The sequence below is a fragment of the Muntiacus reevesi genome, chromosome 12 (assembly GCF_963930625.1).
Source record: "Muntiacus reevesi chromosome 12, mMunRee1.1, whole genome shotgun sequence".
In the NCBI taxonomy this organism is placed as follows: Eukaryota; Metazoa; Chordata; class Mammalia; order Artiodactyla; family Cervidae; genus Muntiacus; species Muntiacus reevesi.
The window spans coordinates 77,269,434-77,280,161 of NC_089260.1; the positions used below are offsets into that span (position 1 = coordinate 77,269,434).

Consider the following 10,728-nt stretch of genomic DNA (forward strand, 5'->3'; position numbering starts at 1 on the left):
CGGGTAGCAGCCTCTGAGGGTTGACGCCGCGCGTGGTCCTTCGCGGAGGAGTGGTAGGGATGCTGGAAGAGGGTGCGGGGCCGCGCCGAGGGGGCGGCCGCCGGAGCATGCGCGCGGGCTCTGCGGCGGGCGGGCACGGTGTCGGCGCGGGGACGCGGGGCGGCGTGAAGCCGGGCCCTCTGCCGCCCCGCGCTCCCATGTACGCCTTCTACTCGCTGCTCATCTACATCTTCTACAGCCTCTTCCGTAGGGATGGCGGGGCCGTGGCGGCCGCCGACGCTGAAAACCCGGCCCAGGTGAGCGGGGGGGCGCTCAGCTCGGCCGGCTACCCTCTTCCCGAGAACGGTTCTCAGGTTCCAGGGCGCTGACGCGGGAGAGGGCCCGTGTCGAAGATCCCTTTTCTGGTGTTGGAGGCTGAGAGCCCGGCGCCAGCCCCCGGGCTCAGTCCCCGGAGGCAGGGACCCCACGGGCTGCCTGGCCTCTCCTCAGGGCCTCTCCCCTGCTGCCTCCCTAGAGCGCCCGCTATAAACCCGGGAGTCGCCGCCGCGCCGACCAGCCAACCGCAGAGCTGTGGACCGAGCTGACCGGCCTGGTCGGTAGGTACTGTTGGTGCATCGGGAACACTACTGAGAGATGCAGGGAGGGACCTGGCAGGCGCCAGCTGGTGGCCTAGCGTCCGACACAAGACCCAGCGCGCCTCCCCATCCTGCTCCCTGGCTTCGCAGGCTCTTCGGAGGCCGAGGATGGGTCGGGAGGGGGAGCCGAGCGCTGTCCGGCGGAGGTCTCTCTGGAAGAGGCTCTCGTGCGTCTTGCCGAGTTCCTGTCAGTCCAGCTGGGGGCGGAAGAGAGCTTTGGGACTCCTCCCGACCTGAGCAAGGTGAGCAGTTGAAACTCCTCCAGCAACCTGTTCTGTCTCCGCAGGTCCTCTGACCACCATCCATCCCTGTTTTCTCTCCACCCGGCCCCCATTCTTCTCCACTTTGATACCTGTTTCTTTCCCAGCCTGGTGATGTTCCCCCACTGTTGACGGTGACTGGTCAACTCTTGGCTCTCCTGGCATGGATTCGAAGTCCCAGGGGCAGGCAGGCCCTGTCCCAGGGGATGCAGCCTATCTCAGGGGTGCAGCACCCTCCTCCTGCTGGTGCGTAAGGAGTAGTGAGCTGAAGAGGGAATCTATCCAGGGGTTGATGCCCCCCAGAACCCGTGCGGCCAGATGTGAGGTGCCCCCTCTCAGGCCACAGAGCTCTTCTGTTCTAACTGGGTCCACCCCACCCCAGGATCCCCATTGCAAGAAGAAAGCCCTTCCCTTTCACCAAGGGGCGAGGCCCAGGGGCAGCAGCCTGCTCAGCTGGAAGAGGACCAGAGGGCTTGGCAGCGGCTGGAACAGCTCATCCTTGGACAGGTGAGGAGTCCAGAGCAGCTGGGGCCTGGGCGTCTGGGAAGGGCCTGGGCGTTTGGGAGGGGCCTGGGAGGGGCCTGGAAGAAGGTGTTCCACCCGGTGCCCCTCCCTCCTTTCCAGCTGGAAGAGCTGAAGCAGCAGCTGGAACATCAGGAGGAGGAGCTGGGCCAGCTGCGCCTGGGAGTGGTGAGGCTGCTGGATGGGGGCTGGACGAGGGCCCACAGAGGCTCCCAGCCTCCAGGGGAGTCCTGAGGGCTTCTTTCTCTCCCAGGGAGCAACAGACTCAGAGAAAAGGGTTCAGCATCTGACTCTGGAGAACAAAGCCCTGAAACAGAGCTTGAGCCTTACTCGGGACCTCTTGCTGCACTGGGGCCCTGCCCCCCACACCAGGGCCCCCCAGGTATCCTGCTTCTCAGCTGTGACCATCGCTGCAGCCTGGGGCTCCCGCACACCTGGTCTCTAGCACCACTGCGCGTGCTTTCTCAGGACTCCCCCTCTGACCCTTCAGACCTGGGCTCAGACTGTGGGCAGCAAGTGCATGGTAGCCCTGTACAGGAGACAGATGCTGGGGCCTTCTTGGTGCTCCCAGGGCTGAGCCTCTGCACTCCCCATGCAGGAGGCCCATTTCCATCCCTGGGCAGGGAATTAGATCCCACGTGTCTCACTAAGAGTTCGAATGCTGCAAATGAAGACCCCACACACCCTAATAAATGTTTTTTAAAAAGCGGCGGGGGCGGGGCGGGGGGGGACACTTGAGAATCCCCTCACTTCACTCCAAGGCTCCCCCCAGTGGCTGACCCCAGGGGAGCAGAAGGACTTGGGGACTGGACCCTTGCATGGAATTGGGAGGCACAGATGTGTGACCAGCTTTACAACCCTCTCTTAACTTTCTCATCAGTAAAATGGGACAGCTGGAGTGCACCCCCCAGTTGCCTCCTGCCTCCACAGTTTGACTGGCTCCCACTCCCCTTGCAGGAGAAGGCAGAAGCCCTGCTGGAGCTCCGGGGGCGGCTTCAAGAAGCCCAGGACACCACGGAAGCCCTCCGAGTCCAGGTGGGCACGGGGCCCAGGGGCTGGGAAGTCTGGGGCGCTGGGAAGGGGGTGTCTGAGGCAGAGCCTGGTAAGTGCCTGCTTCCTCAGTGACAGGGGTGGGGTTGGGTGGGGGCAGCTAGGGGTGCAGGAGATGCAGCTGCAGGGCCTTCAGGGGGCCCTCCGGCAGCTCCAGCAGGAGACTGAGCAGAACTGCAGGAGGGAGCTGCAGCAGATGCGAGGGCAGCTGGCAGGTAAGCTCCGGGGCTGTGGAGCGCATGGCGAGGCGTGGGGTCTGGCCTCCCCTCACCACGGCCTCCCCCACAGGACTTCGTGCTCGCATGGCCAGCTTGCGTCAGGGCTGTGGGGACCTCCGGGGACTCGTCAGCACCTTTACCCAGAGCTGCCAGGGTTCTCTGAGCGAAGCCCAGGGACAGGTCAGGACCGCTTGCTCCCTCCCTCGCGCTTGCTCTCTGGCAGCGTTTTCACTGGCCTTCCCTTGGGGAGCCCCTGTCCCTGCCTCCTTTCCAGTCCCAGGGTGTTATCTGCTCTGATGGAGACTAGCGGCTCTGGAGCCAGAGTGACTGTGTCCTGTGCAGACTGGGGTGACAGTGGATCTCTCACAGGGTTGCCAGGAGCCAGCATTCTCCTCAGGTCCTTGAGCTCCATCCCAGGTCACTGAGAGATCCCCCCCGCCCCCCGGGCCTGAAGCCACAGAAAGCAGTAGATCACGGCAGCTGGGCCGCGTAGTAGATCCTGCCCTCAGCACCGCATCCCCCAGCTGTTTCCACTGCCTCCCCTCCCTGTGCCAGCCCCTCCCTCACGTCTCTGTTCCCCCAGGTTTCCTGGGCTCTGGGGGCACTGTCAGCTGATGGGGCTGGGACTCAACTCGTGGAGGCGCCGCAGGGGCCTCTCCCCGGATGCCCAGGGCGGCTGCTGGAGCTCAAAGGTACAGCAGGTCTGGGGAGCAAAGGGCTGGAGTGGCAGAGGTTGGGTACGTGGAGGCTCTTCACACTTCAGGACCCAGGAGGCAGCGCCTGGACCTGGTCTCCACCCCAGGAAACATCCGTGTGCTGTGTCGCCTGAGGCCAGGGACACCCTCCAGCCTGGTGAGCCTAGAGCCCGGCCCGGGTGGCACTGTTACTACCTGCTATCGAGGGCACCAGCGTCGCTTCCGCCTAGACTGGGTCTTCCCTCCACACGCCAGCCAGGAGGAGGTGATGCTCCACCCTTGGATCTGTGTCGACTGTTTCTCAGATCCCCTGGAATCCTGAGGAGGCTCCTGTCTGTCCGCCCTCCTAGGAGAGAGGGTGGTTGGACTCCAGCAAGGAAGGGAGGGGAGCCAGGGGGCTTGGGAGCAGGGCCGGCATCCTAGCTGGGCACCTGCTTTCCTCCCAGGGTTTTTCCTTTGCATCTGCCCACCAAGCTCTTGCAGGCTGGGGAAGACAGATTATGGCTTAAAGGAAGATTAACATTTTCAAAAGTAACTTTGTGCCAGGAGAGCATGCGTTAGGTGACAGTCCCTCGGGGCTGCAGGGCACAGCTGCAGCCCTGCTGCGCCTGGGTTCCTCCTTCCCCCAGGCTTCCCTGGCTGTCCACTTCCCTGGCCCAGCATTCAGCTTGGCCCGCCCTGAGGAGGGTACCCCTCCTTGCTTTGTGGTTGGGGGAGTGGGGAGCACAGGTGAGCTTCCAGCACCAGGGCTCTCCCAATGCCCTGCTCAGATCCTGCCCTCCTCCCCTTTCCTGCCAGACCCAGGGAGCTGGAAAGCAGAAGCTAAAGTCCCAGCACCTGCCACCTTGCTCCCCACACACCCTCTCCGATGCACACACCCTGTGCAGCTGGAGCTTTCCAGTAGCTCAGGAAGAAGGCTGAGAGCCGGGAGGGCGAGGTGAGAGGCAGAGCTGTCAGACATCAGACTGTGGTGGCCTCACAGGGACAGATGGTGACGAGAGTGCCTGGCAGGTGGCCAGGGCTCGCTCTTCACTATTTGGGGCACCACAGCTGTTTGCCACCTACGTCCATTTACCCCACACCACCCCTACCCTGTCTTCAGCCTCTATGCCATCTGCAGCCCTTAGGGGCCCCTTTGTGCACTGTCTTCCGGGTGGACAGGGCCCTCCGGTTCTGGAGGAGAGTTAAAGGCATCTGGCGCTGAGCCCCCTCACTTGTGTGCCCCACCTCTGCAGGAGCACCCACAGTGCTCCTTTCTAGCCATGGAGTCTGAGCCACCTCACTGGCTGTTCTGGGTTCTGCTCTAGCGTCTAGTAGTCAACATTTCAGACAGCACTGGCTCCGCACTCAGTTACCAGATACCTTCTGGGCATGGAAGCTGACCATGTCATTGCTCAGGAGGCTGCTGCTGGTGTCCAGCTGCCAGCAGGATGCCAAGTCCCAGCTCCATGTCCCCTTCACTTGTCTCTCTGCACCCGCCCAGGGCCCGGCTTCAGGATCCTGGCTGCTGCCACCCCCCAGCCATGGGCCCTCTGGGTTCATCCTTCACATGCCACGTGCTGCACTAGCCCTCTTTCCACGTTCTCACTTAATCCTCACAACAGGTGCCGCTACAGTCCCCACCTTGCAGAGGAAAAGATGAGTGATTTGCGTCCAATCCCACCTAGGGTTTGAACTTGGCCGTTGAGCCCAGGGTCTGGACCCTTGACTGCTACACCCCCAAGTCTCCCAAGCAGTCAGTCGTCAGGACCGTATTACTCTGTTCCTGCTATTTGTCATGTTCCTTCCCTCTTTGCAAATTCTTGCAAATGCCACCTTGTCCAGGGAGCCTCCTCTGTTGGTTGGGAGATCTTCACTTCCCCCACGTTCCCCTAAAGCCAGTCTCCTCCCAGGAGAATCAAGTTATGGTCACATCTTGCCCCAGGCTTAGGGCCCTTCCAAATCCCTTGCACCCCTAGGTCTTCAGGGAGCTGGAGTCTGCTGTGCTGTCCTGCCTTGGGGGCTACAGTGTCTGCATTTTCACCTACGGTCAGACAGGGACGGGGAAGACCTACAGCATGGAGGTGGGAAAGGGTGCATTTGGGGAGCTGTGGAGCCAGGGGCTGGGATGTGAGCTTGCTGAGGCACCCCACGCTATCCCCAGGGCCCACCTGAGGACCCCGGCATCGCTCCTAGGGCACTGCAGTCACTATTCCGGGAGATGGGCACAGGCGGGCAGCACCGCGTGACCCTCAGCATGGTGGAGATCTACAACGAGGCTGTCAGGTCAGAGGCACCTGGTGCCTCCCGCCTTGCCCCCAGCCCCAACCCCTTCTGTCTCCACCCCCAGGCCCCCCAACGGAGCCCTGCCCTTTCTCACCAGGGACCTCCTTGCCCCAGGGCCTCCCCAGCGCCTGGCAGTGAGGCAGGGCCCAGCAGGCCAAGGCGGAGTCCAGGTGGCTGGCCTCACCCACTGGGACGTGCCCAGCCTGGAGTCTCTGCACCAGGTGAGGCTGCCCAGTGGGGCCCCACAGCTCTCCAAGCCCCCGCCCTTACCCGCACCGGGGGCGCGGGCCCCGCCGCAGGCCAGCCCTTGTCCGCCCGTCCTGCAGATGCTGAGCCTGGGGAGGAGCAACCGGGCCACCGCCGCCACAGCCATGAACCAGCGCAGCTCTCGCTCGCACGCCCTGGTCACGCTGACACTGCGCACAGCGTCCCCATCACGCGGTCCTGGCACCGCAGGTACCTCGGCGCCTGAGCCCTGCGGGGGCCTTGCTGCACCCACGCCGGGCCTCCGTCCACGCCCGGCTCGCTCGCCCCTGCAGGCACGCTGCACCTCGTCGACCTGGCGGGGTCCGAGCGCGCCTGGAAGGCGGGGGCGGCCAGCACATCGCAGGAAGACCGGGACGGCGCCCAGCGTCTACGGGAGGCTCGAACCATCAACCGCTCGCTGCTGGCGCTGGGAGGCGTGATGGCCGCCCTGCGGGCCCGCCGGCCCCACGTGCCCTTCCGCGACTCGCAGCTCACACGCCTACTGCAGCCGGCGCTGGGCCCAGGCGCCACGGCGGTGCTGCTGCTGCAGGTGGGCGGGACGGCCCGCGGGGGTGTGATTTGCATGCCAGGCACCGCCCACCAGGGCATGCCTACCCGCGCTGCTACCCGCAGATCTCCACGCGGCCCGAGGATCTCGGCGAGACGGTGTGCTCCCTGAAGTTCGCCGAGCGTGTGAGCCGAGTGGAGCTGGGGCCGGCCAGGCCCCGCAGGGCCCCTCGCTCCGGGACACCCTCCTCCTTGAGCACCGACACACCACTCTCCGGGACCCCCTGCACCCCCACGACGTCGCCCGGCAGCCCTCCAAGCCCCGGCTTAGACAGCGGCTCCAGCTCGGCCCTGGCGCCGCCGGAGGACCTGCCTTCCTAGTCCTGCCCAAGGAGCCTGGGTCACATCTTTGCGGGCAGAGGCAGCAAAATCCCTATTCCCTCATGACTTCCTTGATCTCTGGGGACCGCTGCCCGCCCCCCTCCCCGCCCCAGACTGCCGGAGCCCACCCTCCTCTCCCACCCTGGAGGAGTGCTCTGCCTGGGGTAATGATCACACCTCCCCCGCCCCCTTATCACCATCTGCTGTTATCGCAACGCACAGCAGGGGATCCCAGGGCCGCAGATGCAGACCTCGGCCAAGTGGTCACCAGAGTCACTATCCCATCACCACATTAGACTTGGGTTGAAATGTCTATTCCTTTACTGTTACCTCCCCACCACCATCACCAAACCCAAGTAGTCTCCATTCTCGATCCCCTTCCCCCCAAAGGTGCTTCCTCTTTCCCAGGCAACAGCTGAGGGAGGACAGGGCTTTAGGCTGGAGCCCCATTAGGTTTTCCCTCCCCCAGCCCAAGCCAGGGAGGGGAGGTGACCCTTGGTGATGGATGGATGGATGGATTGATAGATGGAAGGAGAGTTGGAGAAGGTGGGGCCAGGAAGGGGAAAGGAAGGGCTACTCCAGGTAGAGCCCTGCTCCATCCAGCCTTGCCTCTAGGGGTAGGAGAGGCTCGACTAACCACCAGGGCTGGGTGATGCCCTGCCGGGCCATAACTCTTCTGGGGCAGCCAATAAACATGTGGACTCTCAGCGTGGCTGGTGCCTCTGTCTCAGGCTGCCAGAGTCACACAGACCTTGTTTTCTCCTCAACAAGCCTAAGGGTGGCAGAGGAAAGCAGCCCCTGCCCTGGGAGCATCACAGGCCATACCAGGAGAGCAGCCAGCCTGGGGTGGGGGTAGCCAGGTCTCGGGGGTGGCTAACCCAAACATCATAGATGCTTTTGTTGGGTGGCACCCCCTGGAAGAGAGCATCTAGATCCCAGAGCAGCCTTGTGGGGCCATGGGTTTCCGGGGCCACCCCCCAATAGCCCGTGCTGGTGGAGGGAGGGCACCGGGGGCAGGAGGTGGGTGGCAGTGGGGCCAAAGGCATCACCACATTGGGAGTGTAAATGGGCAAGTAGGAGGTGGGCAGCTGCCCCCACAGCGAGGCCCTGTGACCTCCACCAGAGAGAACCCCGGGGTCTGGGGTGCCCTGCAGTAAGTGGAGAGGCCAGGCCCTGGGCTCAGGGGACAGGACGGAGGGCCTGCTGTTTTCCCCCTGGGAAGTCTTCCCCTCTGCCCTGATGGGCCTTGGGCAGGGGCAGACGGGCCACAGAGGCTTCTCAGAGGGCGGGAGTGCAGCAGGTACCTCTCCCTCCCCTGAGCACTCTGAGCCTGACCGACTGGGACTGTTCTGCGGCGTCCCCTCCCCAGAGCCCCCTAGCAGAGACTTGATGCTGAAGTCCTCGCAGGGCGGCGACTGGGGACTGGGCGGCTGGTAGGGCCGGCCGTGCAGCACGTAGGGGCCGAGGTCCTTGGCGAAAGCTCCCCTCGCGCCCCTGCTCTGCCAGCGCCGGCACAGGGCCGTGTTCTGCAGCCGCAGCGCCTCGGCCGGGATCAGGCTCACATCGACCGCCCAGAAGTTGCCCTTGGCCTGGGGCTTCGCGGGATCCTTGGGCACCTGGTGGGGGAGGGGAGCAGGCTTGGGTGGGGCCGCACGACCCCGGATATCAGGATTTCCGCCGGTGTCCCGCTCCCAGGCTCTGACCCTCGCCCTGCCCCACCTTGCGGAAGCACCGGTTGGAGGAGAGGTTGTGGCGGATGGAGTCTTTCCAGCCTTCGTAATCGTCCCTGAAGAAGGGGAACGCGGCCTGGACCTGACGGATGATCTGAAACCATCGGGTGGGCGGTGGGCGCCGTGAGCCCGGGCGCGCGGGCGGGGGCAACGCTTCCCCTCCCTTCGCCACTGTGTGGACTGCCTCGCCAGGAAGGGGTCTGCCCGAGTACCTTAGCTCTCTCCCTGGGTGCCCAGGCCGGGACTGGCCCCCCTGGTATGGCTGGGGACGGCCAGGTCGGGGTGGAGGCCGGAGCCTGAGCCTCAGGTCATTGGAGGACGCGTAGGGGCACAGGTCCGATCACCGAGTGCGAGGGAGAGTGGGCGGGGGTCCTCTCACCTGGGCCAGCTTCAGCCTGCGGGAGGGTGCAGCCTGGATCACAAGGGCGATCATGGCCAAGTAGGTGTAGGGGGGCTTGTCATGCCGCAGGTATCTCTTCTTCCTCCTTTTGGGTGGCTGGGAGGGCGAATCCCCCTCGGGGAGCCCCAGGCGGGGGTTGCTGCAGGGCCCCATGCAGGGGAAGCAGGAAACGTGGGCAGGGGCCCAGCCGGGCAGTGGGTGCTGGGCACGGGATAGTGTGGTAGTGTGGGGAAGCAGAGCTGGGACCTGAGGCCAGGCGGGGGCTGGCGGGCCAAGCCCTTTATCATTCGGATGGAAGGGGGAGGGGAGGGGAGGCAGAAATACGCGATGGGGGAGGGGAGCGTGCTGAGGGTAGCCACAATTAGCAGGTTTCGGTTAATCTGGAAGGGAGGGAAAGGGCAGGGAAGATTCCAGTGGGGGCTGCGGCGGCCACCCAGGCCCCATTCCTCACCCCTGGGCTGCCCTGGGCACCCCCCCTAGAGCTGGAAAGAAAAGTCCGTGGAAGGGCTTATGACACACACTTACTTTATCCCACCCAGATCTCAGGCTCCCATTTAACAGAGGAGTGATTGGTCCAAGATGAGCTGCCAAGAAGGGGTGGGTCCTGCCCAGGGTTCAAGACCAAGCAGCTAGCAGGACTTGGATGGTGGTCTGGGAGGGCTTCCTGGAGGAAAACTCATAAATAAGAGACAGATACAGTTGACTCAAGGAATTTTCCCACAGGCTGCTGCAGGGCCCTAGCAGGCTCCCCAGGTCCTGGAGGCCATTTTCCTTCCCTCCTTGGTGCTGGTCAACAGTGGGTCCTCATTGTGCACTCAGTCTGCACCTCAGTGGCCCTGGGACAGCTGGACCTCCCTGGCCTGAGAGAACTTCCTGGAAGCACGTTTGTCTTTCTCCCCCTCTTCTGGGCCTCTGGGTCCAGATCCTTTGGAAGTTTTCCAGAGGAGGAGGTAACTTCATCCCCTGGGGCACTCAGGCAGTGCCCCTGGGTGGGTGTGCATGGAAGGGAAGGCCTTCTAGCCGTAGGGGTTTACACGCCTGAGAATACATCTCTGTGGATGGCCTGGGAGGACCACTTGGCATCACCCTGGGCAGGAGTGAGGACAGCTGTGTTATGTGTGGGTACACAGGGCTTCCCAGTGCCCTGCAGCTTACGCAAGGAGGGAGATGCTCCCCAGGCTGGTGGGGTCTGGCCTGAGTGGAGAAGGGGCACTCTGGGAGGAGTGGAGGCTGAGCCCCATGAAGCCTGTGGTGCCAGCACCCCCTGCTCAGGCCTGGCTAGAGCCTCTAAGTGCTTTAGCAGGCACAGGGCCTGGCCCAAAGGTGCAGCCCTGGAAAAGTGTGTTTGGCAGCAGCCCTGAGACATGGTTCTTCTGGTCCCAGACCCTTCAGTCCCCTCACCTCCTCCCTGGCCCGATCTGTGGCTCTGCCTCTCAAGTGCTCTGTACCCTGCTCTGTATGCTACCCCAAAGCCTCCTCCACCCCCACCCCCCTGGAGGACTGGGCAAATTTGCACAAGGGATTTATCAGGCCCAGGACACCAGCAGTGGTGGGATGTTGCTATTAGAACCCCCAGACCCAAGGGAAGCCATGGCAGCACAGGGACACACTTTATATAACTTCACTCAAGATTTTTCTTGGGCAGCAACAGCACTCCCCCTGCCCAGTCTGCCCCCAATTATACCCTTAGAGGGCTGAAAATCTGGAGCATACAGTGGGTGCGCAGCTCTCACTGAGGTGCTGAGAGAAGGGATGGGTGATTGGTGCTCTGGAGGAGGAAGCCTGGGGCCGAGATGCTGCTGTTGGGGTGCTACACTGC

The 10,728-nt window shown here is 63.6% G+C and overlaps 2 protein-coding genes across 3 annotated transcripts; one reads left to right on the forward strand and one right to left on the reverse strand.

The window, feature by feature from the left end:
* The first annotated feature begins 78 nt into the window (after nucleotides 1–78).
* KIFC2 (kinesin family member C2) lies at nucleotides 79–7,466 on the forward strand. 2 transcript variants are annotated; one of them, XM_065903018.1, is made up of 18 exons: nucleotides 79–296; nucleotides 515–596; nucleotides 726–877; nucleotides 1,003–1,141; nucleotides 1,278–1,402; nucleotides 1,520–1,585; nucleotides 1,671–1,799; nucleotides 2,375–2,452; nucleotides 2,568–2,682; nucleotides 2,756–2,865; nucleotides 3,269–3,377; nucleotides 3,488–3,645; nucleotides 5,339–5,443; nucleotides 5,524–5,645; nucleotides 5,743–5,866; nucleotides 5,972–6,101; nucleotides 6,185–6,441; nucleotides 6,525–6,921. In XM_065903018.1, the coding sequence occupies exons 1-18, from the start codon at nucleotides 108–110 to the stop codon at nucleotides 6,777–6,779; spliced, it is 2,445 nt and encodes an 814-aa protein (XP_065759090.1). In that variant the 5' UTR covers nucleotides 79–107; the 3' UTR covers nucleotides 6,780–6,921. The 2 variants fall into 2 exon arrangements, with proteins under 2 accessions (XP_065759090.1, XP_065759091.1); XM_065903019.1 differs by lacking the exons at nucleotides 79–296; nucleotides 515–596; nucleotides 2,568–2,682 and having other exon boundaries at nucleotides 738–877; nucleotides 3,449–3,645; nucleotides 5,760–5,866; nucleotides 6,525–7,466.
* A 103-nt stretch (nucleotides 7,467–7,569) lies between these two features.
* On the reverse strand, nucleotides 7,570–9,062 carry FOXH1 (forkhead box H1). Its single transcript, XM_065903026.1, has 3 exons — nucleotides 8,889–9,062; nucleotides 8,499–8,603; nucleotides 7,570–8,395 (listed from the first exon to the last, which is right to left on the reverse strand). Exons 1-3 carry the CDS (start codon nucleotides 9,060–9,062, stop codon nucleotides 7,592–7,594), a joined length of 1,083 nt encoding a protein of 360 aa, XP_065759098.1. The 3' UTR covers nucleotides 7,570–7,591.
* Between the last annotated feature and the right edge of the window lie 1,666 nt (nucleotides 9,063–10,728).

What these genes read in the sequence shown, in the direction of transcription:
- KIFC2 (XM_065903018.1), top strand. Translation starts at nt 108, where the DNA reads ATGCGCGCGGGCTCTGCGGCGGGCGGGCACGGTGTCGGCGCGGGGACG. An exon ending in GCCTGGAGTCTCTGCACCAG is followed by an intron (nt 5,867 to 5,971) that starts GTGAGGCTGCCC and finishes CCCGTCCTGCAG; the next exon opens with ATGCTGAGCCTGGGGAGGAG. An exon ending in ACGCGGTCCTGGCACCGCAG is followed by an intron (nt 6,102 to 6,184) that starts GTACCTCGGCGC and finishes TCGCCCCTGCAG; the next exon opens with GCACGCTGCACCTCGTCGAC.
- FOXH1 (XM_065903026.1), bottom strand. Translation starts at nt 9,062, where the DNA reads ATGGGGCCCTGCAGCAACCCCCGCCTGGGGCTCCCCGAGGGGGATTCG. An exon ending in GCAGGCTGAAGCTGGCCCAG is followed by an intron (nt 8,604 to 8,888) that starts GTGAGAGGACCC and finishes CGATGGTTTCAG; the next exon opens with ATCATCCGTCAGGTCCAGGC. An exon ending in CCAACCGGTGCTTCCGCAAG is followed by an intron (nt 8,396 to 8,498) that starts GTGGGGCAGGGC and finishes CTCCCCCACCAG; the next exon opens with GTGCCCAAGGATCCCGCGAA.